Raw genomic sequence first — 27056 nt, forward strand, 5'->3', positions numbered from 1 at the left:
ATTTAGTAGAAAGAGTTCACTGAATTGATCCGTATGAATCCCTAAATGGTATTATACCTAACTGTCAATCAGGTTGATTTACGTCATGGTTGTGTAAGTGAACCTTAGACCTGAGACACCAAAGACATCTTGTGGATGGACGGTTGTACTTTGGCTATGGCCAACGAGTCTCTAATCATGGGATTCCAACATTACGGTCAACTATTATATGTTATATGTTTAATAGCTCAATTGTTGGTAACATGTAGAATTATATATAATTAATTTTTATTTCATAACCGCTCCCGCTCACTCGCGACTTCAAAATAGTTGACATCATGAGTGGTCAAGATGGGATCATTTCCAACTTTTTATTTCATATATAAGTTAATTCATATTCGGGTACATCATGAGTGGTCAAGATGGGATCATCCACCCTCGGTATAAGAGGTGACAGATCAAGGAAGACGATGCGATGAAGCCATTGGCCAAGGCAGTGAAATATCAGAGAAGCACTCTTCGATGATTTCAAAATGCATCAGTGCTACCTCGGATGATTGATTAGGGTTTGACACTTGACCATACCCTAAGTCGTCTAAGGAGCATCAAGTGGATGAGGGATTATACATACACGGTAACTGATGACGAAGAGGTTCCATGAGTGAGTCGATACACACTCCTTTGTATCTTCTAGGACACGAGGTGTAGCTTGGCACCCCACGTGTCGGATACTCGACCTATCGATTAGGTTGATACAAAGGATGATATAGTTAATTGATTATGAAGGCCAATAAAGGTTATTGGGCCACTAGAGTTGTTAACTAGACTGATACATTGGCCTAGAGGGTCACACGTAATGGTCTTTTGGACGTCAGAAGATATACTTAAGTTTTGGGGGTTTTTATGAAAAATACCCACTTAGTATAAATAGTGGAAGGCCCTAACAAAATTCACCCAGGCCAGAATTGTTCAAGGGCCTTTCCCTTTCTTCTCCCTTCTCCCCACACCCTCTCTCCATCCCCGATACGATCAGGATGATGTAATGACGATACCGGACATTGAACGGGGCTTGTCAATAAGAAGGAGGAGATTTGACGTGCTGAGGATCACGTGGATACATATAGAGGCTGCACACGTGAGCAGCTCGACTCGTCTCACTTCGGAATCCAAGAAATCACTGAGGTGATCAGTGTAAATGTACTCGTTTTAATGGTTTTAAGAATGATGTTTGATTCGTTTATGTCTTCTGTTGTGAATCGTTTTCATTTGCTTATCCAGATCTAGGCCTCAAGAATCCAACAGGATGTGTGACCGCTCTACGTGGGGGAGAGGGGGGTGTACTCACTTGCCTCTCAGGGCCATCATCCATCCACGCAGTCCTATTCGGAGCACCGTCTTGAGCCTGCCAACCAATGGATTGAGCCATGGGACAACCGAGCATTTGGCGCCTTCCTACACCTCGTCTCCCCCTCCTTCATCCTCCGACCACTCTTGCACTATGCCAGTCGAGCCGCCGACAAGGTTCAAGAGGCCACCGTCATCGTCACCAGCGACCCCCTTCGGAACACGAAGTTTGCCATTCTCACCAAGTCGGGGCCTGCACGTACAACGACGTCAACGCATCGACACCGGACGCGTCACCACCGTCATCTAGAGTCAACACGACCACTGAAGACATGTTGTCATCGTCACCGGACCAAGTCAACACGCCAGCATCATGCACGTCACCGGATCAAGTCAACACGCCAGCATCAGGCACGTCTCCACCCACGCACGCCCCTTCACGCGTCCTAACACGTCGCCAAAGGCAGATCCAAAACTGCCCCCTGACGTGACGCGAAACCACATCATTCGTCACGTCGCTCGTCTTTATTTTATTTCTTTAAACTGTACTTTCTCTTTCCTCCAAGGCCTATATGTATAGGACAATGTTTCAAAAAACAGTTAGGCAAGTCATAATTCAGAAATTGAGTTTTTGTTAACTCTTCTTGGAAGACTTGCCCTAGCCTCCCCTTCTCCTCCGATCACCACCGCCGTCACCGCCCTCGTCGCCGCCGCTGGTTACCACCCACCCTCCTTTCTCTCTCCCTTTCCTTCTCTCTCTCTTTCCTTTTCTCTCTCCCGCCAGTACCAAGACACCGTGTGCCGACCGCCAGCCCTCACCACGCATGCGCCCACCCACGCACGCCGTGCGCCGATCGCCAGCCCTTGCGGCGCACGTGGTCGCCCGCGCACACCGCGCGCCGGCCGTCAGCCCTTGATGCACACCTGGCCGCCAGTGCACGCCGCGCGCCGGGCAACAGCCCACGCCGCGCACGCGTCTGCCGCACACGCCGCGCGCCAGCTGCCAGCCCGTGCCGCGCACGCGACCGCCCACACACACCGCGCGCCGGCCGCCAGCGCTCGCCGCGCACACGGTCACCCGCACTTGCACCGTGCATGCCGCCAACATTCGCCACACACGTGGCCGCTAGTGCCCGTCGTCGCCCATGCACGCCAGTGCCACCGACATCGGTCATCATCAATGCCGTCCGAAGCTTCGAGCCGCACGCGCTCCGCACACCCTATGCGCGCTTCACGCATGCGGGTATTCACCTACGCCTGAATCTCTGACAATGACATCACTGCTCGTCTGCCACGCCTAAGCATCCTGGTTACCAAGCAGTCTAGCTTAGCCCGGTCAACTCAATGCCAGGGCCGTTCAACGCCCGGAACGCCCAGATATTTTCGTCCAATGGGCCATACAATGCCCGGATTGCCCAGTCACATCACGACCTAAATTTCTCGCAGCCTCATCACGCACTACGGTGTTGAGGTACGCCTGAACTCTTTGGTGTCGAGTGTTCTTCGTCCAGTGTTCTGCGAGGATTCTTCCACCACCATCAGATTTGATTTGATTTTCTTGGAACTTCCACAAATTCTTTCTTTCGTGAGATTTCCCGTGGACGTGAATTCATAATATTGGATCCAGTGCTTTGGCATCGTCGCGGTGGTTGAAGACAGTATTCCCGCCCTCGACGAGGAACGGGGCTGCACCACCATTATTTCATCAGTTTTAAGTTTTGAATTCAATCGTGTGGATTATGCGGTCTGTTTTATCCCTCCATCCAAACCCGTCCTGCATCCTCCACCCGTCGTTGTCATACGTATCCCCACAGTCATCTTTTTCCCTAGTTGTCCTGCATCACATATACCCGGAAGGGTTTATCTATCTGTCACACGATGACATCATCAGTGTCTGACACCACTATCTAGGTACTGAGCCATCATCCTCGGTACCGATCGGGCGATGCCCTCGACGACGTCCGGCATCAATCTAATATTTTAAATATAATTTTTTCTATTTAATTGAGGTGTCCACGTCATTTGCTGAAAATTCAGGCAAATGATTGGAAGCACCAAAAACAAGCAATCATCGGCTCATTATGGCATCGCAATGTGCGATGCCGTAATGAGTTAATGAGGGACTATGAAAAGAACAACGTGTGACGGACGGCGAGGAAAAAGGTATGTTATGTTTTTTTATTTGTCTTTTTCGTGGATTAAATGCACGCAGAGAAATAATCTTTGCATGCATTTATAAAGCAAGAATATCTTGTACCCGTAGTCGATTAGCCATGTGCATTGATTGCACACAGCAACTGACACCACGTGCATTTATTTCAGAAAAAAAAAAACATTCATTGTATTTTATACACGCGGCAATCAATCTGCCGTATGCATAAATTGCACGCAGCAATCAATAACCGTGTTTAATAATTTTTTAACAAAAAAATCTGTCTTTTAATGATTTTTTTTTAAAATAGGACGATGTGGCACGTTCGTAGCCATTGAAAGGGCATCTACTTTTGGCAATGATTGTGGACTGTGGAAGCGCACAAAGATGCGTCAAAATGCGATCCGAGGATGGAGAAAATGAGGAAAAGGCATAAGCCAATAAAAAAATGACATTTTTTAGTTGTGTGGAAGAAAGATAAAATGATCTAATGGCCAGGATTAATCGTCAGTAAAATTACTATATCTTGAGATCTAGCCGTTCGATTGAGCTTAAATTTATATGGTAGATTTGTCTTTTCACCCTCTACGATCCATATGGTTGAATTTTTAATTAGAGGTCAAGAAGAAGGCAAAATTCACTTTTCAAAGCTCTCCCCAAGGATTTCACTAGGAAGGGCATAGATATGCTTTGGAAGCTGACAGATCTTGGTTCATCATCGAAAGTTATTAATTTTATTTTTGAACTTCTTCTTGAATGATTCTAAAATGCCAAGGCATGGGCAAAATGTACATGCCTGAGAAGTTTATTTAAAATGAAATTAGCATTGTGTTTTGATTTTGATTCAAGATCTGACTTTTAATCCTTAGTTCTACACTAATTTTCATCCAACTCGTCATCTTAAATCTTTAGATTAGGGTCAAATTTCACCTTTAATTCATTTCTCCCAAATTCTTATAAAATCTCTCTCTAGGTTAATTCATCTACTTTCTCTCCCTATATTTAGAAATTGATTGTTTGAAAACTCAATTCAATATATAAAAACCTGAATATAAAATTTCATCAATAAATTCGTCCATCTTCAAGTCCAATTTCAAAATTCCCTTTCTTGATTATTAATTCCCAACTTTAATTCAGAACATTGTTTTAAAATTATTTAGATTTGAATATCCGTAATCCAAATTAATCTGATATTAAGATCAAAAGAATCAAAATTATCCTATCTTGAGTGTCTTTGATGTAACACGACGGTCGTAATTGACACGTCGAGTTATGTTCAGATGGGTGGATTCGAAATGCGATGAAGATGACAGGGAGTATTGTATATCATTTGAGAAGTAAGAACGAGATTTATGACGGTTGTCAGATGATCCAAGACGTAGATCAATTGGACACCACGTGACAGGTTAAGCCACGATCAAATTCCAAAAGACCCATATGTTCGGCTTGAGGAGTCGACGTGGTGGGGGACGAGTCTCGTCCAGCGTGAATGAGCAGTTCCGAACACTGACAAAGAAAACTCTCTATTGCGAACGAGTGGCTATTCCTACATCCACATTTAAATTCTCTCGAGGCAGCGGAGCAGTAGGTGTCCGGCACTGAAAGCGATAACTAAAACTGAAGATAATGGGGAAGGGGAAGAGAGAATATGACCTGGCTTCAGCATAGTATCACAGTTGATTGTTCCAGGAGCTCCGGCTAAGAAATGGTCGACCGATCGTATTCAAGTCCGGTTGTAGTTGGGCTGTCAGGGCTCTCAGCTACTTCAAGAAAGTTTGCAGGGTAGGATCCTGACCATCTTCCGGTGGTCGATTGAAGAAGGAGACCACCGATCAGAATAGGCGCCTTTTGAGAACTTAGATAGAATCAACGGGCTTGATCGTTGTGATGGTGAAGAATCTCTCAAACCCAGGTGGATCAATCCAATGCATGAGGGCAGAGGGAACGTAGTGACAATGTGAATTTTCACAAAGGCATACTAAGTCCGGCAATACATGAAACGACACTTGCACGACGGAGCACTTTCCATCAAGAAGTGAGACCCCCGCAGTTTCCATCAAGAAGGAGGAAAGTTGAGTACGACTTTCTTCTGATGTCTTTCATGTGATCAGGTCCCGGCGGCCTTCGAAATCGTCAAGGGATAGAAGAACCACTGGACTTGGTATCATCGGAGAGAAGATAGGACTTCGGCGGAGAGGGATGTCTGAGCACATGAATTTGTGCAATGTAATCCAACCAGGTATAATGACGAAATCACATAAGGCTGGGGATGACTGAATCAGGCGATCCAGGAGTGTGTACAGCCAACGTTTTATCTTCTCGATCGATCGGCAATTCAGCAACCCAGTGATGAACAGATCTGGGTTCTCCAATACAATGACTTTCTTCTTCGATGATGATTCTTCAGGAAGCAGATTCAAGGACGACGAAAACGAGCGCCAACGATGATCCACTCAACGATGAAATCGTCCGTTAATCAATTAATCGGCGGCTGATTGATCCGATTGAGGGGACTCCAAGACAGATGGCCGTGAGCAGAACAATGGCGATCATTTTGCTATGGCAATTTGAACATCTTAAGAGCTAATCTCCAGTAATCTTCCTCCTTCTACGAATTCTTCCTCTCTTCTTCTTCAGAAGGCCAAGACGGTAAAAGCAACAGTAACTACCAATGATGAACAATGAGATCTGCAATTCATTCAACAATTGACTTTCCTTCCCACGTCCACCCTTCCTCCTCCTTATAGAGAGGAAGTGGTGATCGTGGGAGGCCCATTGGGCCCCCTTTTAAGGGGGAAGCCTATTGGGCTTCCCCTTAAAAGGGATCCTTAGGGGGAGAAGAAGCCCAATATGGATTTCCTCCCCTTGAAGATGATAGCTAAGTCACCATTAAAAATGAAAACATACGCAGGAGGCCGATACTCGTGCAGGAGGGGCCTCGGACAATTCCAAAAACAAAGAAAAGGAAAGAACACAAAGACGTCTCGGCACGCTCCAAGGTGACGCGACTGTTGCTTCAAGCTTGATAGTGGAAGTTTTGGTTCTTCACCTCGACTATGGCTTCGTGTAAGGACTGGCGACGAGTCTGGACGCGATCAGCTGGATGGTCTTCCATCAGTCTTGACCAAAAATATTAAGATCAAAATTAAGTTTCTACTTAATTTTGATTAATTATAAACAGAATTAAACATTATTAAGGTCTATTAAATGAAAAAAAAAATTAATTCATTCTTGAATCAATTGATTCGATATAGGATAAAAATTCTTGCTTAGTGCCTCCCTCTGGTTTGACCCCTTGCTTGCTCTATACATAAATTTTATTTCATAAGTCTAAAGCAAAATGACATTTTTAAACACCCAAATTAAGGCTTATCACGACTCCAAACACAGATATATGCCACATGTACTTGCCCTCAAAAGATTTGACAATTAATAGCACCCCATAACAGTTAAAACAGTAACTTACTCCATAAAACTAGTCTACAATGTCATTGATATATATCCATTGCATAGATTCCCAGATCCCTTTTACACTTGAAAAAAACATTTCACCCATTTCTCCTTCTTTCTCTCAATATCATTTTATCAATTCAAATCACTTTGTTTAAACACTTATTCAAGCTTTCCATAAAATATTATAGCCAAATAACGTTCTTCTTCCCTTCCACTTTCGCACTGATATATATTGAATAAATGCATAAATGGATCAGGTAAAAAACTTGGTACAACCTAGCCCATCCCATTCCATTTTTTTTTGTATCTGGTTGAAGCCAAAATTTATTCCACGAAGTTCGATAAAGTGCCTAAATAACGATAAGAAAATAATAAAGGCATTCTTCACTTTTATTACCTCAAAATCTAAGAAAAGTCTCAATGAATTTGAAAATATTTTTATAAAATATAATGAAAAGTTTGTTTAATTATCAATTTAAATATAATATATCTAAACCCAAATTTTAAATTCCAGTTTTTTTAAGGAAAATCTTTCTTTTGGACCAACTTGTTCAACATTATATATTATTTATAATCTTAATGAGGGAAATTTACAAATATTATTTAATCCTCTACTCAGGATAACATGGTGATCTCAACAGCACCATCATTTCAAATATATTGGTATTTAGATGGTGATGAAACTTACCATCTTACTGCCAAACAATGGGCCATTCATCTACCAATCCACAATCATAGAGATGATCATCTTCACTGGGATAATAGAGCAGGCTTTAACATATCATACTCTGCTAAATGTAAAATTTCATATTATTATTATAAAGTATTTATTTAAAAATGTTTTTTATTCTCCTAAAGTTACTAAGCATATGTTATCAATTTGGAAATAAAACATGGATCATTATATAAATGTTGGAATTAATTTCACTTTTTTTTCGTGATGAACAAGAAAGCCATTATAATTATAATACATGGATCAATTAGAGATGAACTCTTGCATCTTCAAGAATCAATCTGGCAACACACTTACATTCATCAAAGTCAAGAGCTTCTTTCTGAACCTTGGATATCTCATAATATCAATTTGTACAGAACTTAATAAAGAGATTTGGTTGACAAATTACTAACATTAATTATCAGTATATAAATCATATAGTACCTCAAAATCTCATAAACTACCTTACCTTCATAGACATCATAGATGAATAAAAATACTCAACATATTTTTATTCAAATGCATGGGGATATTTTTCTCATCGGTACTCATTTGTGTTCTTCATTCTATGTACTTCTTCTTTATATTTTATTAAATCTAATTGACTTTAAAAAAATTTAAAAAGATTCATATAGTATCAATGGTTTGATTTGAAACATGAATGGAAAATGAAATTACCTCTTAGATTCAATTATTTTTAGTCAAATCTGTGATGGAGAGTATCAATCTCTCCACACATTTCTTAAAACATAGGGAACCATTTATTTTCTTTACTATACATGCACACCAAAGAGAGGGCAATGTATGAACAAAACATACAGGTGTTATAGACACCGTACTAACTCTACTCCATCAAGCTAGGGGATGATATTTATTGTAGATAGGCTCGAAAAACATGACATTAAAATAAATACATATATTTCTCTTTTGTAAATCTCTCACGTAAACTTCCTCAAGACATTTTGATGTTTATGTTGCCCATATCTAAGGCTTTGCGCAAGCTATAAAATAAAAGGGTACATTTGAAATAATGGTACAATACAATACAAGCCCCCAATTTTCCTTCATAAAAGAAAAAAAGACAATACAAGTCCTAGAGTGATGGATCTTCTTCAAAGTCTTCATAAGGGTTTGCCAAGTGGAGAGTAGCAAGTGGTTTCGAAGGTTTAGCTTACACATAAGAGTTTAATCGTTGTTCTTGTCTTAAGGTCTAGAGAAAAAAGTTTTACAACATTAAAGACATAAATAATAGTGAATAGTTGATGTTATTTTGACACTAGCTTTTCTAGGCTTAATTTTAAGGAATTATGAAGCCATGCCTTCTGGTTTTATTGAAATTCCTTTCGCTTCATTGTCTTGTATCTTAACAGCCCAATAAGCTATATGTTTAATTTCCCCTAGATAGTGACAAGTTTTATCAAATCTCAACTTATAAGGTGAGATCCAAATGTGTGTCGTGTAGGCAGCTCCATATTCCCATGGAGCATCATAAAGCCTTCATGACAAGTACCTTTGATCAGTTCTAATATTATTTTTAACAATTTTCTCAACCTCCATATTTTAATTCTAAAGTTTTCCAACAGCTCATGCTGATATGGGGTAGCGAACCTATGCTGCACCCCATATCTTCCAAATATCAAATGGGGTATAAATTTCTAATTGAAATCATTTCTAAATCCACCTTTTGAGGGCAAAATTTACATTATTGAAAACTAAAAATGTACGTTTTGATATTAAATGATTCAAATGTTTAGAAAATTTTATGGAATCCTTCGTAAATATTTTTATAAGCAATCATGACCTAGAAAACCCCTAAGTTGTTTCAGGGCTATGACCAAGGGGGATTCTTTATAACGCCAGTTTTGGCCATGTCTACCTTTTTTCATAATGGCTCATGTGGTACCCCAGAATATTCCATTTTACACCAGAAAGTGTGGATTCCCCCATTTGAACACCAGATTTTTCAAACACATGTTGATGGCGACGACGTCAACACAACTTCTGCAGACACGCCGCCGCCGTCGCCCGACCAAGTCAATGCACCGGCTTCAATCACGTCTCGACCTACGCACGCCCCGTCACGCATCATGACACGTCGCCAATGCCAGATCAAGAACTGCCCTTTGATGTGACATGATATCACGTCGCCCATCTTTATTTTTATTTTTATCTCTCGCATTTCCTCTTTCCTCCAAAGCCTATATATATAGGCCAATGTTGCAAGGAACATTTGGCAAGTTTTATTTCAAGAATTGAGTTTTCTTCTTGGAGGACTTGCCTTAGCCCTCTTCTCGTCGGACCAACACCCCCACCGCCGCCACTGTCGCCCCGAGCCGTTGACCACTGCTCCTTCTCTATGCCCGTTCGTGCCCTGCTGCCCAGCGCCCGGCAGCCCCCACGCCATGCTGCTCACTCGAGGGCCACACAGCGCCAGGCCGCCCTCGCCAGGGCCATCCTAGCACCAGGCCACCTGCTAGGGCCGCCCAGCACCTGGCTGCCCAAGTGCCAAGCCGCCCACGCCAGGGCCGTCCTAGCGCCAGGCTGCCCCACCAGGGCCACACAACGCGAGGTCGCCCATGCCAGGGCCGTCCTAGCGCCAGGCCGCCCGCTAGGGCCGCCCAGCACCTGGTCGCCCAAACGCTAGGCCGCCCAGGCCAGGGCCGTCCTAGCGCCAGGCCGCCCTGCCAGGGCCGCCCAGCGCTAGGCCGCCCAAGCCAGGGCTGCCTAGCCCTCGGCCACCCCAAGCACCAAGCCGCCCCGCGCCGGCAGCCCTAGCGCCGGGCCGCCCACGCCATGGCCGCCCAGCACCTAGCTGACCTAGGGCCAGGCCTCCCCAGTAGGGTCTCCCAAGCGCCAAGCCACCCCGCCATGGCCGCCCAGTGTCAGTCCGTCCTTGCGCCTGGCCGTCTCGTTAGGTCCGCTCAGTGCCTGGCCTCCTAAGCGCCAGGTTGCCCCGCTAGGGCCGCCCAGCGCCCAGCCGCCCAAGCGCCAGGCTGCCCACGCCAGGGCCGCCTAGCGCCCAGGCCGCCAAGTGTCTAGCGCCGGCTGCCCCACGCTTGGCCGCCCCATCGTCAGGCTGCTCCCGCTAGGATCTGGCTCTCCCAGGCTCCCGAGTCGATCTGGTCGCCCGCCCCTCAGCCGCCCTCGCTCCTTGATCGCTGTTCACATCCAGATTACATCCACAGTGCTCATCAACAACACGATCAGAATTCCCGCATCCTCGTCACGCACCCCTGGTGCAGAGGTACCCCTCAAACTCTTTGGTGTCTATATTCTTCGTCCAGTGTCCCACGAGAAGTTATTCCACCGTCCTCGGATTTGTTTTGGACTTTCTGGAATTTTCAACGACTAGTGGATTAGGTTTTTCTTGAGTTTTCCCGCGAGCGTGAATTCGATAGTATTGATTTTGGTGCTTGGCATCATCGCAGTAGTTGAAGAAAATACTCCCGCCCTCGATGAGGAAAAGGGGCTACACCACTACTATCTCATCGGATTTAAGTCTTTGAAATCGATCGTGTTAATTTGTGGTCAGTTTTATCCATCCCCTCTCTAAACCAGCCCAATATTTGGCCTTCCCCGTCGTCCCTTTTCCGTCAGAAAGTCATCCTACATCCATCATCTCCGGTTGTCCTGCATCATATGTCTATAAAACCTTTGTTAAATTAGACAAAGATATCAAACAAATAGCCAAGTATAGTAAATCATTCATAAGGATATCTAAACATTCTCTTGCTGATTCAAAAAACATAACAGTCATGCACCTTTGAAAAGTTATCAGTGCATTGCACCACCCCAAGTGGCAATTTCTTAAATGCAATAGTACCCACTAGAAAAGTACATTTTTTTTCTGTACATGTTTGTAAGTAAATTTCATTTAGGTTATATTCTAAATACATGTCTAAAAATGATATGTTTTTTGCCCAACTAGTCTTTCAAGAATCTGGTCAATGAATGGTAAGTTCCAATGATATTTTTTGGATATTTCATTATTCTTCTTATAGTCTATGCCCACTCTCCAACATAAAGCTATTCTAGTTTGAACTTCCTCACTTTGCCATTTCTCACTGTTGTTAATGTTTTCTAAGCCTCCACATGTATGTGACTAGCGCATGGGAGACCTGAAATGGCATAGATGAAAACATATTTAAGCCATTTCAAATAATCATTTTTCAAAAACTCCAACATGCAAGGTTTAATTTATTGTTAAGGTTGTTTTTCTCCTTCAGAATTTTCTTCAAGATAATTCTATGCTCATATATGCTTGGACTAAATCCTTTAATGTTAAAAGTTTAATAATGATGAACTAGAAAAAGAAACGATATTTAAGGATTATGGTTTATACAGCAATTTTATATCTTTCCTTGAGAACATAGGGCAAGCAAGAGTCAAATCAAAAGGACAAAGTATTGAAAAAATTAATTTTAGCATTAGTTTTTATTTTTTGTTTTTTAATATTTATTTTAGGAATTTAATATAAAGTACTAAAATAAAATTAGAGATCATTCATTTAAAATAATTCTAAATGATGGGAAAAAAATTCCTAATTATATTAATTTAAAATTTAAATATTTTAAATGTAAGTTTCTAGTAGAAAATTACAAATTAATTCTAAATGAATAGCTTTATATGTGCTTCAACAAAGTGATAAGTCCAAATTCATGGGTTAAATGTCGTTGTTTTAATTCAGACTTAACCAACAATACTTATGAAAATTTCCACTTAAATACTCTATAATTAATATAGGGAAAATAAGGGGTTGATCCACATAGAAGAAGATATTTAATTTCATAATTTTCTCAAGCTTGGAATGAGACAAATGAGTATAAAAGTGAGAATTTAAATTTCTGGGATTTCCTATGATTTAAATTGAAGCATAAATGCAAAGAAAAACACTAAAAATATTTTACACTAAGTTTCATAATTTTAACTAATGCCAGAAGTTAAAAATAAATATTTTTGGAATTTTCTGGAATTTAATTTACATCAAAAACCTCTAGAAATATTAAAAATGAAAGTGAGAGATTTTATTAGATTTTTTTTGGATATTAAAATCACTAGAAAGTCATTATACTAATCTTAGGGATTTTGTGATTTGTTTCAGATTTTTAAATGCAAAAAATATTTTTCCCTAATTTTTCTTATTTTTAATAATTCTTAAATCAAGAATATGAGGAAAATACCTGCAACGGCGATTGCCACCGTCACCAGCGGCGGCGGCGATGGAGCGGCGGTAGAGTGGTGACGGAGGCAGCAGCTGAACGGCAAGGGAGGTGATGGCAGCGACTACAGCGGCGGAGGCGGCGGCGGCGGAGGCAGCGACGGCGGAGATAGAGGCAGCAGCGGTGGAGGCGGTAGTGGAGGCGGTGGCAGCGGCAGAGGCAGCGGTGGAGCGTTGGGACTTTGGGTCGGCAAGCCCAATATCGGTTCATTTAGGCTGGCCTTAGTGGGTCAGCCCACTAAGGATCAGCCCAATTTGGCTAAGTCAAGACTTAGCTAAATGGGTCAGCCCAATTGGGCTTGACACAATAAGGTCATGATTTAGCTAATTTAGCTAAGTCCTGCAAATGGCACTTCTGTGCTCTGTGGTCGCACGCGGACCGGCGGGCAAAGGGGTGTCCCTCACACACAAGCATCCAACAAGTGTTGGGGAAATGAGCTTTTTAAAGGATGAAACTGTTTTTCTAATGGAACTTTTTTTGGACTTGAAATGAAAATAATAGAGGATCTATGGAAAGATATGAATGGATTTTAGAGAGATAAAGAAACGAGTTTAGAGAGAGAAAATGTCAAAATGAGAAAATAGAGAGATAAAATGAAGAAATGGTGTAGAGTGTGTTTGAGATGGAATTTGAAGGTGCAAATATAGGATATTTTTTAAAAAAATTTGAGAGAATGAACTAGGGATATTGATGAATTTATGGAGAGAGAAATAATCAATTCTAGAGAGATGAAGTGGAGAAAATAGATATTTAGAGTGAGAAAGTGATAGATTTTATTGGTAAATGGAGGGATAATGATGTGGAAAATGTAAATCTAAGTTCCTAAAACTGCAATCCACGTTTACTGAGCCCTCAATGCTTCCTTCAAGTCTGTCCTATATTTTTCCAGGATCAGGCTTTTTTCAATGCAAACAAGAGATGAGATTAAGAGAAAATTTCAATAAAGTTACATAAAAGTAGGTTTAACAACCTTGATTCTGAAATATGTCTTGCCCTTCTAGCCAGCCACTTGCTAGAGCACGTCAAGAATGATGGGAAATGAGGGAGAAAATGAGTATTTATACATAGGACGAAGTATTTAAGTGCCTCTTTAGGCCTTTTTTATTATCTTTTCTTGTCATTTTGCCTCTTTTTTCCATGTCTTGAGAGCTTCGCTTAGTAATGTTCAACTTCTTTCTTTGGAAGGCTTTTGAGAGCCCAAAATGCAGGTCAGGTAGCGGCCCATCTTCCTCAGATTTCTCTTATGAAGGTCCACAACTCCACTTGATCCTTTCAAGCCCCTTTGTTGAATCACTAAGCTCTTAAAATTTATGAATTAAAATCTTTAAGAATTACTCAATTTCTCTTTAAGAATTACAATCTTCTCATTCATATAAATTTCTGCACATTTGAAATTACAAAATACTCATCATTGCTAAAACTTTTTGACTATAATGAAATCAAAGAGTTTAGTCCAAAATGACCATAATGTACAAAAATTAGAATTTATAGCTTATGCATAAATATTAAAGCAATTCAAATAAGAACAAGAATTAATAATACCATAATCATCTAAAATGTATCTGAATATCCACGCATTTATCATGTTAACAAAAATTCAAGTAAAAAAAAGGAGTTATTGGAGTGGAAAAAATGAAAGAAATATCACCACTAATTGTGAAAAAAATATTGATGAATACACATTGTGATAAACTAGAATATGGGTTAAATAAGTCATTTTAAGGCTCTCATTTATGCAACAGTACTTATAAAAGTTTCCTTACTTAGAGTAGGGTAAGGGCCGAATACACAAGGAGCAGGTAATGAGAGAGTACATTGAATTTCAAAATATGTTTTAAAATAATTATTTTAGGTGATTTATATTTTTACTAGATTTTTAAGTATTTTATAAACAGTAAAAATAAATGAAATAATTGAAAATTGGTCAAATTTATTTTAAATAAACAAAAAACATTTATTTTGTTTAAGATAAGTTCTAAAAACCAATTATGAATTTTTTAACAATATTTGGGGGATTTTTAGGGCAAGAAACAAGATTTAGTGTTAAAGCAAAACCTTCTACTGCAATTTGTGGGTAGCGACGCTCCGTGGAGCAAGTAGTAGACTGAAAACGTTGTAACTTTTGCTACTAGATGAGTTTTTTAGTATCGTTTGATACATCGGAAATTATGAAGTCAAGGCAATCCAGTCAAATGTTTATCTAGAGAAAAGGTTGATAAAATTCAAATCAAAAATTCCGGAGATCACATGACCCTTGTGGTCACTTCCTAAGAGCCAAGTGGTGTTCTTTCTCCCGATTCTTGATCACCCTTGAACTCTCTCTTCCACACTTTTGTAGAACAAGAGTGGATCAAAGAAATCTGATGCACTTGGCCTCCAACAACTAATTGGGACCAGAAATCCAAGATGAGATATAAAGAGAGAGGAGAAGAGAATAAATAGAAGTGCCATAACTCTCCCGGCCATTGGATTTAATTCCAATTATTTGGAAGGCTAGGATTTCTTGATTTTCAGCTTAGACCACCTTTCCATATTTGAAAATAGGCCTTTAAAAACAAATTTTGGGTTAGTTCTACAATTCTTGCCTTTAATTGACCCGGTCCTCAAGGAGGTTTGAATGGGTTTTTAGAGTGGGCTTCTTTGTTTCAGGTCTCTTCTTATTATCTATCAGATGGCTTGAGTTCTACTTTCATCCCTTCATATCTCAAATTCACCATTGTAGTTACCTAAGTTTTTCAAATAAACTCCAAAAATATTCTAAGGAATCAAATGGGGTTAGTCTCAAAAATTAATAAAATATAAATAATAATAGAAATTAGGAAAACAAATCATTAATTTCTCATTTTATTCTTAAATGGTGAATAATGCAAGCGCAAATCTAAAATTTTATTTTGTTGATCTAAGTTGATCTTAAATATAATTTTATTGATCTAATTTAATGTTATCACACTAGCAATTAGGTGAGAAGGGGGGTTGAATGATCAAATCACTTTGTAAGTATTAATCAGCATCAAATCCAAGGGTGACTTTTCTTACACCAGCTCACCTAAGCGTCGTCCCTTCATTACTAAGGTCACAGCAAATGCGTTTGTTTGGAGTTCTATACATAGATCCAATTTGGTAGATGGATAAAGGAGGGAAATATGAAACTACACTCAAAACTCAGCCCCAAAGTCCTGAATCGTTAAATATCATCACTTGGATTTGGAGTTATTTGAGCCATGTGATTATCTCTCTGCTGATTTGTATGGCAGATTGCGAGCATGGTAGGTAATTATAGGACTATAAAAGTCAACAAATATATTTAAAATATTTAAACAAATTCATGTTTTATCTTCAAGCATAATATTATTTTCCTAATGAATTTCACATCATAAAGGTCCATAATATATAAAAAGTCCTCAAATTTTAGAATAAATTTAAATGATTTTTTCTGACCTATTATAAAAGTTATTTGAATACACCATAAAATTAAGAAAAAACAGATATTTATTCTCAAAGTGCATTTAAATGTTTTATGTTTTAATACACTTAATAGAATGATTTTAGACTTTCGCACCCTTATATTTCGAGGGTGCTAAGAACAAAACAGGCCATAGAATAAGGATTTTAGACATAGTACAAAACACATCTAAAATCAGCCAGGGGGCACCTTCAAAATAATTGCACATCCATAAATAGGGAAGGTCCGTTCGTGCAAGCAAACGTGCAAATGTGCGGTGCAAAATTTGCACAGGGGTCTGTCCAGTCAGGATGGCAGTGCACCTTTGAAATACTAGCACATTCGTAAATAAGGAAGGTACGATCGTGCAAACGAACATGAGAATGTGTGGTGCGAAAGTCGCACAGCGCAAGCCACATAATATTCGCTGATTGCACTGCACATTTGCATGTTCACTGGCATGAACAGACCTTCCCTATTTACTAATAGAAAGTAGGGTGAAGTTTTTAAATATAATTAATTATGTAGCTACTGATGTTTTGCCTGTCTGTCTATCTCCAATAATTGTTTCTCGCTGACCGCGTCCTATAGGTATCATAGCATCAGTAGCAATAATCCCTGTCTGAAGAGGTTCATATACAGAACGTCTAGCAATAATACCTGGAGCAGGAGCTTCAATTAAACGAGATTCAAAAGTTGCAATTTCCCCCCTTCCATCAATAGGTTTTGCTAGAGCATTTAGAACACGACCCAAATAACCATCTCTTATGGGTATTTGAGCAATTCTTCCTGTTGCTTTTACAGAACTGCCCTCTTGTATCAGCAAACCATACCCCATTAATATAACACCAACATTATTTGATTCCAAATTCAAAGCAATTCCTACAGTTCCATCTTCTAATTCTACTTACTCACCCTGCTTTACTTTATCAAAACCATGATCACGAGCACTGCCCTCACCCGCTTGAAGTACAGTACCGGTATTCGCAACCTTTACTTCTCTAGTATACTGTTCAATATGTTCACAGATAATATTACATAACTTACAAAGAGCCGACAGCTCGTTTACTTAATTTCATATCTTACAATATCTCTTCCCGAGTCAAACATGGAACATTCAATTGATTTGGCTCTCACGCTTCATTTTTGAATTTATGGGACTTCCATAAATTTAACTGTAATGAAATTACATTTAAATATATTGTAAAATTTATTTTGGTTAAGAAATAACCAGATCAGTGCTATATCTTGAAATTAACAGATTCGTAATCGAATTCATACAGGTGGAATTTCAATGGAATTGATGATTGATTTTGAATAAAGACAATATGTAGTAATCGTTTAATTAGTTGGCTAAATTATCCGAAAGAAAACTTAAATTATTTATAAAATATGATATTACCTTCATTGGATGATAGTTATAGTGACCAGATTCACGTGCGTTTGCCAATTAGATAGTTGCTGATTCTCTAATAAGATTTTCCGTCGATTCACCTTCTAATTTAAAAAAGAACATCTGGCACATTTTAATAATGAGATATAGACTTCGTTGAATGATCATAATCAACAATTAGATTTACAGAATAGAACAAATTAGATCTTGAGATAGACACGATGGAAGACTCTACTGTCACAGAATATTATTTGACAAGCTCGAAAATGAAACTTAACCAATCTTTTGTTTAAAAATCAGAAGAGAATTCGAACAATGTGATACTAACTTCTTCGAATGATCATAATCAGTGATCAGACGGAAAGGACTGATGACATTAGATATTGAGACAGAATCGATCGCGGATGAAAATTAACCGATATTACAATTAACCGAAGAAAATTAGAATCTTTTTTTCTCGATGAGATGCAACCTTCGTTGAATGATCGTAATCAGCTATCACACTAACACGAATGATCAAATTAGATCTTGAGATAGAAACGGTAGAAAATTTGTACTGAAACAGATCAGAAACTTACAAAGATCGACGGAAGTATTCACAATTCGGGGCGTAGATTGTTGAACGAGTCAGCTTTCATCCGCGGGGGCGGATTTGGAGGAGACGCCCGTTTTCTTGGGGAGAAGAAGATTGTGGATGTTGGGCATAACCCCGCCATTGGCGATGGTGACGTCACCGAGAAGCTTCGAGAGCTCCTCGTCGTTGCGAACAGCCAGCTGGATGTGCCTCGGCACGATCCTCGTCTTCTTGTTGTCCCTCGCCGCGTTCCCCGCCAGTTCGAGCACCTGCGCGCGTTTAGTTAAGATAATCGGCAGATTGTTGAACGAAATTGAAGAACGAGATTTCGATGAGATAGATTTGAGTTTTGGAGAATAAAATTGATTTCGGATGCTACGTTCTGCGGTTGATTGAGGAGCGGAAGATTCTGAAATCATTTGAGATTAGCAAAAATTTACCAGTGAGGTGAAGGAGATTGCTTTGGAATAGAAGATTCATAGCAAAGTATTATCGTTTACATCTAAACGATCTGAAACGGTAAAATGTATTCGGAAGAAAGTAATCACACGTGAAGTAGATTATTCACAGCACGTTGATTACTCGGCTTCAAATTGATCATCCGTGATCGGAATGCTCGATCCGCCAAAAAAAAAAACAGAACACTTTAAACTCGTGATGGATCTGACATGGAGGCTGCATAGCCTATCGCGTGGATCTCAAAACGGAAAAGAGCAACCGAATAATATCATTTCAAAGAGAGACCACAATAAACTTCGCAATCAAACCGAAAAATCTGAGCCAGTCAATTTTGCATTAGTGTGCATTTCGCGGAATCAAACGAAACTTCGAATCACACCTAGTGACCAATTCATAGTAACGATCCAACGATCTAATCATCGAATCGATAGGAAAAACGACTTCGAGAGTTCAAAAACCAATCGTTAGGCTCTATAATTTTCAAAGAAAATCCAGATTGCCAGTACCTCGGCGGCGAGGTACTCAAGAACGGCGGCAAGATAGACTGGAGCGCCAGCGCCAACGCGCTCCGCATACTTGCCAGCCTTGAGAAATCGCGCGATCCTTCCGACGGGAAATTGAAGACCTGCTTTGCTGCTCCTCGACGTCGCTTTCTTCGCTGCGCCAGATCCGAGCGTCTTCCCTCTTCCCGCCATCGCCTTCGAAAATTCGAAGTATGTGAAGAACAAACAAGTTTACGAGCAGAGCGGGAAAATGCGCAAGCGAGAGAGTATTTATAGATCGCGGGATGGTTTCATTGGAAATCTGACCAATGGGAGGGAACTACGGGGATCGCCATCCTGGCCGCAAGTCCCCGTTGTTATGGACGGTCCAGATGAGGTTTCGTCGGGGCTCGGAAGAGAGGGGACATTAATAATAGTCCCTACAAAAAAAATTATTTTCTTGTTTTCAAATCCTAGGCTTTCTCACAGTAAAATATGACATTTTTTTATCTTAATACTACTTTTGTATTTTTCTACACACTATATTTCAGTCACGCTACGTAGTGATTTGTATTTGAGCAGATACTATGACTCTGGTAAAGTTTCAGAAGTCATATTTTTGAACCAGGTTAGTCTAATAAGATTGCAAATATTGGTAAACTTGCAACTGGATGAAGTTATTTCCATCTTTAGTCATCTATCATCTGTCTTAGACAATGGAAAATTACAGAGCATGAATGAACGATAGGATGATGACAGGTGATGGGAGAAGAACAGATATTGGGAATGGGACACGACGATTGGGTAGCAATGATACACATCAATAGGTTCAATACAGACTATCATAACATTAGCATCGAAGTATTACAAACATCTCTATATGAAAAATAGAGTAATATATTTATTGCATCATCGTCTTATACACGTCCCTAGCTTCATTATACATGTCTCCATTTATAAATGACATCGCATTGTATCATAGTAATATAGAAAAATATATTAATGACATCATAGTGTTATACACATCCCTAATTCAAGTGTACCATCACTCCAATATACGAATAGCACCATAATATTCACATGACAAAAATAATGGAGAGGCAGGTCCATTTTGTACTTCATCTATTGGGCATTGTCTCCCTCCCCAATGAAAATATATGTGGCTAGCAAGCCAATCACACATTTCATATATTGTGTATGTTCATTAATAAAGTTAATTAATTATAGTGGACATGTGATGCTTATAATGAATTTCGTGAATACATAATCCAACGTAGTGAATTAAAATGATATCATAATACGTAGATCACTCGTCTCGAAGTATGTATTATAATTATTTGTATTTGAGGGATACTCGAGAATGACATAGAAGTATCATGATAGAACAACCCTATCTAGTCTAACTCGTATAAGTATGTTTGGTCCCATTAGTGTGAGTACATTAATATTCATACCTAATGCTCTTTCGAAGAAAGAGTTCACTCAAGTATTCTGTGCAAATCCATAAATTGTATCATATCAAATAGTTCTTGGGTTGATTCACGTCACAGTCATGTAATTGGTGTTGGATTCTAGAGGCCTAGATCTAGATGAAGATGAAGATTCCACGCAGCGGAAGACATAAAACAGAATCGAACGACAACAAAAAAAAATCATTGAAACGAAGAACATGTGCACGGATCGCATCTGTCATGTCTTGGATCCTGGAGTGAGACGAGTCGAGCCGCTCAAGTGTGCATCCTCTAGATGCCTCTATGTGATCCTCAGCACGTCGAATCTCCTCCTCATTGATGAGACCCGTTCAATCTCCGTCATCATCGTTACACCGTTCTGATCACATTGGGGATGGAGAGGGGATATGGGGAGAGGAGAGAAGAAGGAGAAGGCCCCTGAACAATTCTGGCCTGGGTGAATTTCGTTCAGAGCCTTCCCCAATTTCTACTAAGTGAGTCGGGAGTCGACTACCATGGCCTCAAGGCCAGTGGAGCAACGATAGGGAGGACGATAGGAACTCTAGGGCAATGAAAATAAAACGAAATTACTTTCTATTTCTCAAAAACATCTCTTCGTATGTCGATATCCCTCCCCCCCCCTTATATAGTGGAGGGGTGGGGTTTGCCCTAATGGGCTTCATTAGGGGAGATATCCAATAATGGATTCTCCCCTAATGGCCTAAACAAAACAAAACATGACTCCATAAAACACAACCGGGGAAGGAGGAGGCCCGTACACATGCAGGAGGGTGCCTCCCTACAGCCAAAGGGCGAATGAGGTAAGACCAAAACAACGCGAAGAGGGGGAGCCCGTACATGGGAAGGGCCTCCATAAAACCAAAAGAAGACACAAACACAAAATAAAATGACGCGAAAGCCATTTCCTCAACAGTGGTAGCAAAAACTAGGGTTCTTCACGTAGGCTCAGGCTCCTGATGTGGTTGATGATGAGTTTGGGCTTGCCTTGTTGGGTGGTCCTCCATCAATAAGTATGATTGATCATGTAAGCATTAGTGTGGATACATGAAGGATGGATAGTAGGTGCTCTTTGGAGAAAGAGTTTAATGAATTGACCTATATGAATCCCGGCTGGTATTATACTTAATTATTAATCATGTTGATTTATGTCACTGTTGTATAAGTGATATGTTGACTTGATGTTGGGTTCTAGAGGCCTTGACATGGATGAATAAACACAAACGATTCGCAGTGGAAGACTTGAACGAATGGAACGACATCAATAAAAATAACAAACGAAGTACCCAACATCACGGATCGCATCTCTTGGATCCTGGAGTGAGCCGAGTTGAGATGCTCACATGTGCAGCCTCTAGACGTATCGACGCGGTCCTTGGCACGTCGAATCTCTTCCTTCTCATTGACGAGCCCTGTTCTTTCTTCGTCGACATCGTTACGTCGTCCCAATCACATCGGATAGGGAGAGGGGGTGTTAGGAGAGTGGAGAAGAAGGGGAAAGGCCTCTGAACAATTCTGGCCTGGGTGAATTTCGTTCAGGGCCTTCCCCTATTTATACTAAGTGGGTATTTTTCATGAAAACCCCCAAAACATTAGTATATCTTTTGACGTCCAAAAGACCACTTGCGTGTGACCCTCTAGGCCCATGTATCAATCTAGTTAACGACTCCAGCGGCCTAATAACCTTTATTGGCCTTCCAAATTAATTAACTATATCATTATATAGATTAATTAATGTCGAATCGATTTAACCCCATCGATAGGTCGAGACTCTAACACGTGGGGTGCCAAGCTACACCTCGTGTCCTAGAAGATATAAAGGAGTGTGTATCGACTCACTCATAGAACGTGTTCATCATCAGTTACCGTGTATGTATAATCCCTCATCCACTTGATGCTCCTTGGACGATTTAGGGTATGATCAACTGTCAAACCCTAATCGATCATCCGAGTTACACACTGATGCATTCAGAAATCATCGGAGAACTCTTCTCTGATATTTCACTGCCTTGGCCAAGGACATAGTTGCATCGTCTTCCTTGAGTTGTCACCTCTTATACCGAGAGTGGACGATCTCATCTTGACCACTCAATTGTCTTCATAAATTTTTTTATGTACCCAAACTAAGACCGTTTAGAATCTCATAATTAGAGACTCGTTGGCTATAGTCAAAGTAAAATCATCCGTCCAAAAGACTTCTTTGGTGTCTCAGGTTTAAGGACTACATACATAACTGTGAAGCGAATCAACATGATTGATAGTTCGGTATAATACCATTCAGGGATTCGTACGGATCAATTCAGTGAACTCTTTCCACTAAATAGCACCCACTATCTATCCTTAGTGTCTCCACACTAATGGCTACGGGAATGGCCATACTCATCATATGAATGAGGCTAGATAGTGTTATTCTATCTGGATACTTCGATGTCCTTCTCGCGTATCCTTCAAATATGAATGTTTAGAACACATGCTGAAAGACTAGTGATCTCCGTATTACGATCTCATCATAATTCACCAAGTCCGATCATGTATTCATGGATTACATTATATGAATTTCACGTGCACTATAATGAATATGTTCTATTAATGAACATAGAACGAGATGTGGAATGTGTGATTGGCTTGCCGGCCACATATATGATTGGCTTGTTGGCCACGTAGCAAAAAACTCATGATGAAATCCTAATGACATTGACAAAAACATAAAACGAAGAACATGTGCACGAATTACATCTGTGATTTCTTAAATCCCAAAGCGAGACGTTTATAGTTGCTCAAGTGTGCAGCCTCTTAACATATCCCTGTTCAATCTCCATTGCGATCATTATGCCATCTTGATCGCATCGGGAGTGGAGATTAAGTGTAGGTAGAAAGGAGAAGATGGGTAAGGTACCCTCAACAATTCTGGCCTTGGTGAATTTCATTCGTGGCCTTCCCCTTTTTATACTAAGTGGGTATTTTTCACAAAAACTTCCAAAACTTAAGTATATCTTCCGACGTCCTAATACCACCTGTGTGTGACCCTTTTGGCCCATGTATAAGTCTAGTTAACGACTCCAGCAGCCCAATAACCTTTATTGGAATTCCAAAATAATTACATATATCATCACATATTAGCTAACGTCCAATCGATTTAACCCAATCGGTAAGTTGAGTCTCCACCACGTGGGGTGCCAATATGCACCTTTTGCTTTACAAGATAAAAAGGAGTGTGTATCGACTCACTCATAGAGCATGTTCATCATCAGTTACCGTGTATGTATAATCCCTCATGCACTTGACACTCCTAGGATGACATAGGGTATGGTCAACTGTCAAATCTAAATCGGTCATCCAAATTAGTACAGATGTATTCAAAAATCATTTGAGAACCCATCTTTGACATTTCACTACCTTGGCTTAAGACTTCATCACGTCGTCTTCCTTGACCTCTCACCCCTTATACTAAGGGTGGACAACCACATCGTGACCATTCAATCATCTTCGTGAACTTATTGATGCACCCAAACTAAGACTATTTAGAATCCCATGATTACGGGCACGCATGTCATAGTCAAAGTACGACTGTTCCTCCACAAGTCAATCACACATTCCACATCTCAAGTCTAAGATCTACTTGCACAACTGTGACGTGAATCAACCTATTAATAGTTTGGTATAATACCATTTAGGGATTCATACATATCAATTGTGTGAACTTCTTCCACTAAAGAACATCCACTATATATCCTTAGTGTCTCTACACTAATGGCTATAAGACCGACCATAAGCATCATATGATTGAAAATAGCTAGTGTTATTCTATCAGGATACTTCAATGTCCATCTCGAGTATCCTTCGAATAATAATTTTTGGAACATATGCTTAAAGATTAGTAATTTTTTGTATTATGATCTTATGATCTCATCATAATTCACTAAGGCCAATTATGTATCTGTGGACTTCATTACAAGCATCACACGTGCACTATAATGAGTATTTTCTACTAATGAATTTGGTACGAGATGTGGAATGTGTGATTGGCTTGTCGGCCACATATATTTCCATCAGTAACTGATGCCATTAAATATTTTACGAGAGATATTAAACATTACTTGTATCCTCTAGAGCATGAAGTGTAGCATGCCACTCCACAAATTGGAAACTAAACTTATTGACTGGATTAAATTAACTCTTAATCACTTAATATACGATATATTGATATAGTTCATTTATAAGATTGGCTAATAATTGTTATCAGGCCACTAAAATTATTAACTAAAATGATATATGCGCCTAGAGGGTCACACTTATAAGATCATATGAAAAAAATTATAATAATAATAATAATAAATAAGTTCATATGGGATTGGTGGATATGCTTTTACTTCATGGGTCTTGAGAAAAAACTTAAGTGAAAATATAAATAGAGGAAGTGGCAGCCTGATAACACCGTAAATTATGTGCTTAATTCAAGTAAAGAGCACAATGTTATGAATTTAAAGAGATTAAAATAGGGTTTTTATTTTATATTTGCATGTTAATTAAAATTTTAAGTAAATTCTGATTTTTACTAAATTTTCTATTAATTTATGAATTTTATAGAATTAATTTAAGCTTGATGTAACTCTATTTAAATGAAAATTTTAGGGTTGGAAATTAATTTTAATTTTAATTAATGTGGGATGAATTAAGAAATTTTCTAGATTTTTCTAGAATTATATCAAATATTTTGGGAATTTATTCGAGAAGTAAATGATTTTAAATAGAAAAGGATATATTTATAAGGAAAATAGGAGTTTTAAAGCAATTTCTAAAGTTGGAGGGATTTTTCTTAAATTTTGGTTGCAAAAATGTCCTTAAAATAGCTCTCAGTTGCCCATAGCATGCGTAAAGATCCAATTAAAATGTTTGTAGGGTTTCAATAAAATTAATCGAGACTTTTGTATCATTATTTAGGAAATATGGAGGAGAGAGAAAGCAGTGGGGCATATGCATAAATATTTTTTGGGTGGCGTCCGTCTGCGCGCACCAACTTATACAAGGACGTTTCTGCAAAATTTCAGGAAATCGGGTTACCAAGGCCACATCGCGTAATCTTGGTCGTCAGAAAGGAATGCGATGGCTTTAATGCATTCAGCAAGAAACCTTCATTTGGGTGGTAAGTTCACCGCCCATGCTGCACATACAACCCGCAAGTACAGGAGGTGACGTGGCCAAATCTGATTGTTTAGCGGAATTACAAACATGCGTGTAAGCATGTATCAGTACATATCTTGTGTTCTTTTTATTTCTCTCTTATTTCAGCCAGGCAGTACGTGACCCACCATTAGAGGAGGTGCAAAACAACTTTAAAATCCACCAGCCAATCAGGAGGTGACGCGCGATTGAGTGTTTCAAAATTTAAATTAAATAAATAAAAATTGATCTAACGGCTCAGATTGTTCAATTTTCATTTATTAATAACTTTTGATCCTGAAGTCGGATTGAGCTCAACTTTTATGGATTTGCTTATCTCAATCTCCTCTTTTAGATCAAGCCTACATCGATGGATAAAAATTATTTACTTATTGGGGGTAAAATGGTAATTGTACCATTTAACCTAAGTATAAAAGCATAAATTTGAGTTTAGTATGTCATTCTGGAAGGGCCTCTTTCACAACTGCAAGAAAGAGAGGAAAACCAGCCCGGATAATCTGTATTTGATACCGTTTACTTGAATGTATTGAAATTTTAGTGTAATTTGAATTATGTGTTTGTGAAATTTGGGATTTTTCATGTCGATCTTGGTCTGCATTTCTAAATTGCTTGACTTTACATTTGTGAATTTTCATGTACAAGCCCTTATTAGGATTGAGAGGAGAGATTATGAAATTGATCTAGCCATTCCACTTGCACATTAAGAAAACAGTTATAAGAAGGGTTCATTTCTTGGATATATTAGATTGTGTTTATGAGATAGTTGTTATTGAATTTGGATGCCCAACTCCCCAGAAACAACCAAAACCAAATTTTCTTCTTAATCCCTCTACTTGACTCCTTTGATCCTTTTTATTGGATCAAATAAGTCAATTTTGAGATCCCTAATTCCTCTAGTCTTCCCATCTCTTCTAACCCCCTTTCAAAATTCTAACCTAATTTGGGTAATTTGATCTTCATTGAAGATTAAATTAACTCTAATTAGGTTGAATTATTCAAGTAGATCAATAATTGAATTATTTACTAGCTTCCCTTTGACAATACCTATTCTTATCACTATTCATCTTAAGTTAGGGTTTTATAAATTTTATTGTATAAGCTAAAATAAAAAATGATAAGGAAGTCTAAAATTGCATAATTCATCCCTAATTTTTGGCTTATCACAACCATTTTAGGCACCCAAGCTAGCCATAC

At 39.4% G+C, this 27056-nt stretch overlaps 1 protein-coding gene across 2 annotated transcripts; it reads right to left on the reverse strand.

Moving 5' to 3' along the window:
* Positions 1 to 17988: 17988 nt before the first annotated feature.
* LOC144704811 (histone H2A.6) lies at positions 17989 to 19484 on the reverse strand. 2 transcript variants are annotated; one of them, XM_078577347.1, is made up of 3 exons: positions 19237 to 19484; positions 18276 to 18540; positions 17989 to 18200 (listed from the first exon to the last, which is right to left on the reverse strand). In XM_078577347.1, the coding sequence occupies exons 1-2, from the start codon at positions 19423 to 19425 to the stop codon at positions 18325 to 18327; spliced, it is 405 nt and encodes a 134-aa protein (XP_078433473.1). In that variant the 5' UTR covers positions 19426 to 19484; the 3' UTR covers positions 17989 to 18200; positions 18276 to 18324. The 2 variants fall into 2 exon arrangements, with proteins under 2 accessions (XP_078433473.1, XP_078433472.1); XM_078577346.1 differs by lacking the exon at positions 17989 to 18200 and having other exon boundaries at positions 18202 to 18540; positions 19237 to 19483.
* Between the last annotated feature and the right edge of the window lie 7572 nt (positions 19485 to 27056).

Source organism: Wolffia australiana, chromosome 6 (assembly GCF_029677425.1).
Source record: "Wolffia australiana isolate 7733 chromosome 6, ASM2967742v1".
NCBI classification, from domain to species: domain Eukaryota; kingdom Viridiplantae; phylum Streptophyta; class Magnoliopsida; order Alismatales; family Araceae; genus Wolffia; species Wolffia australiana.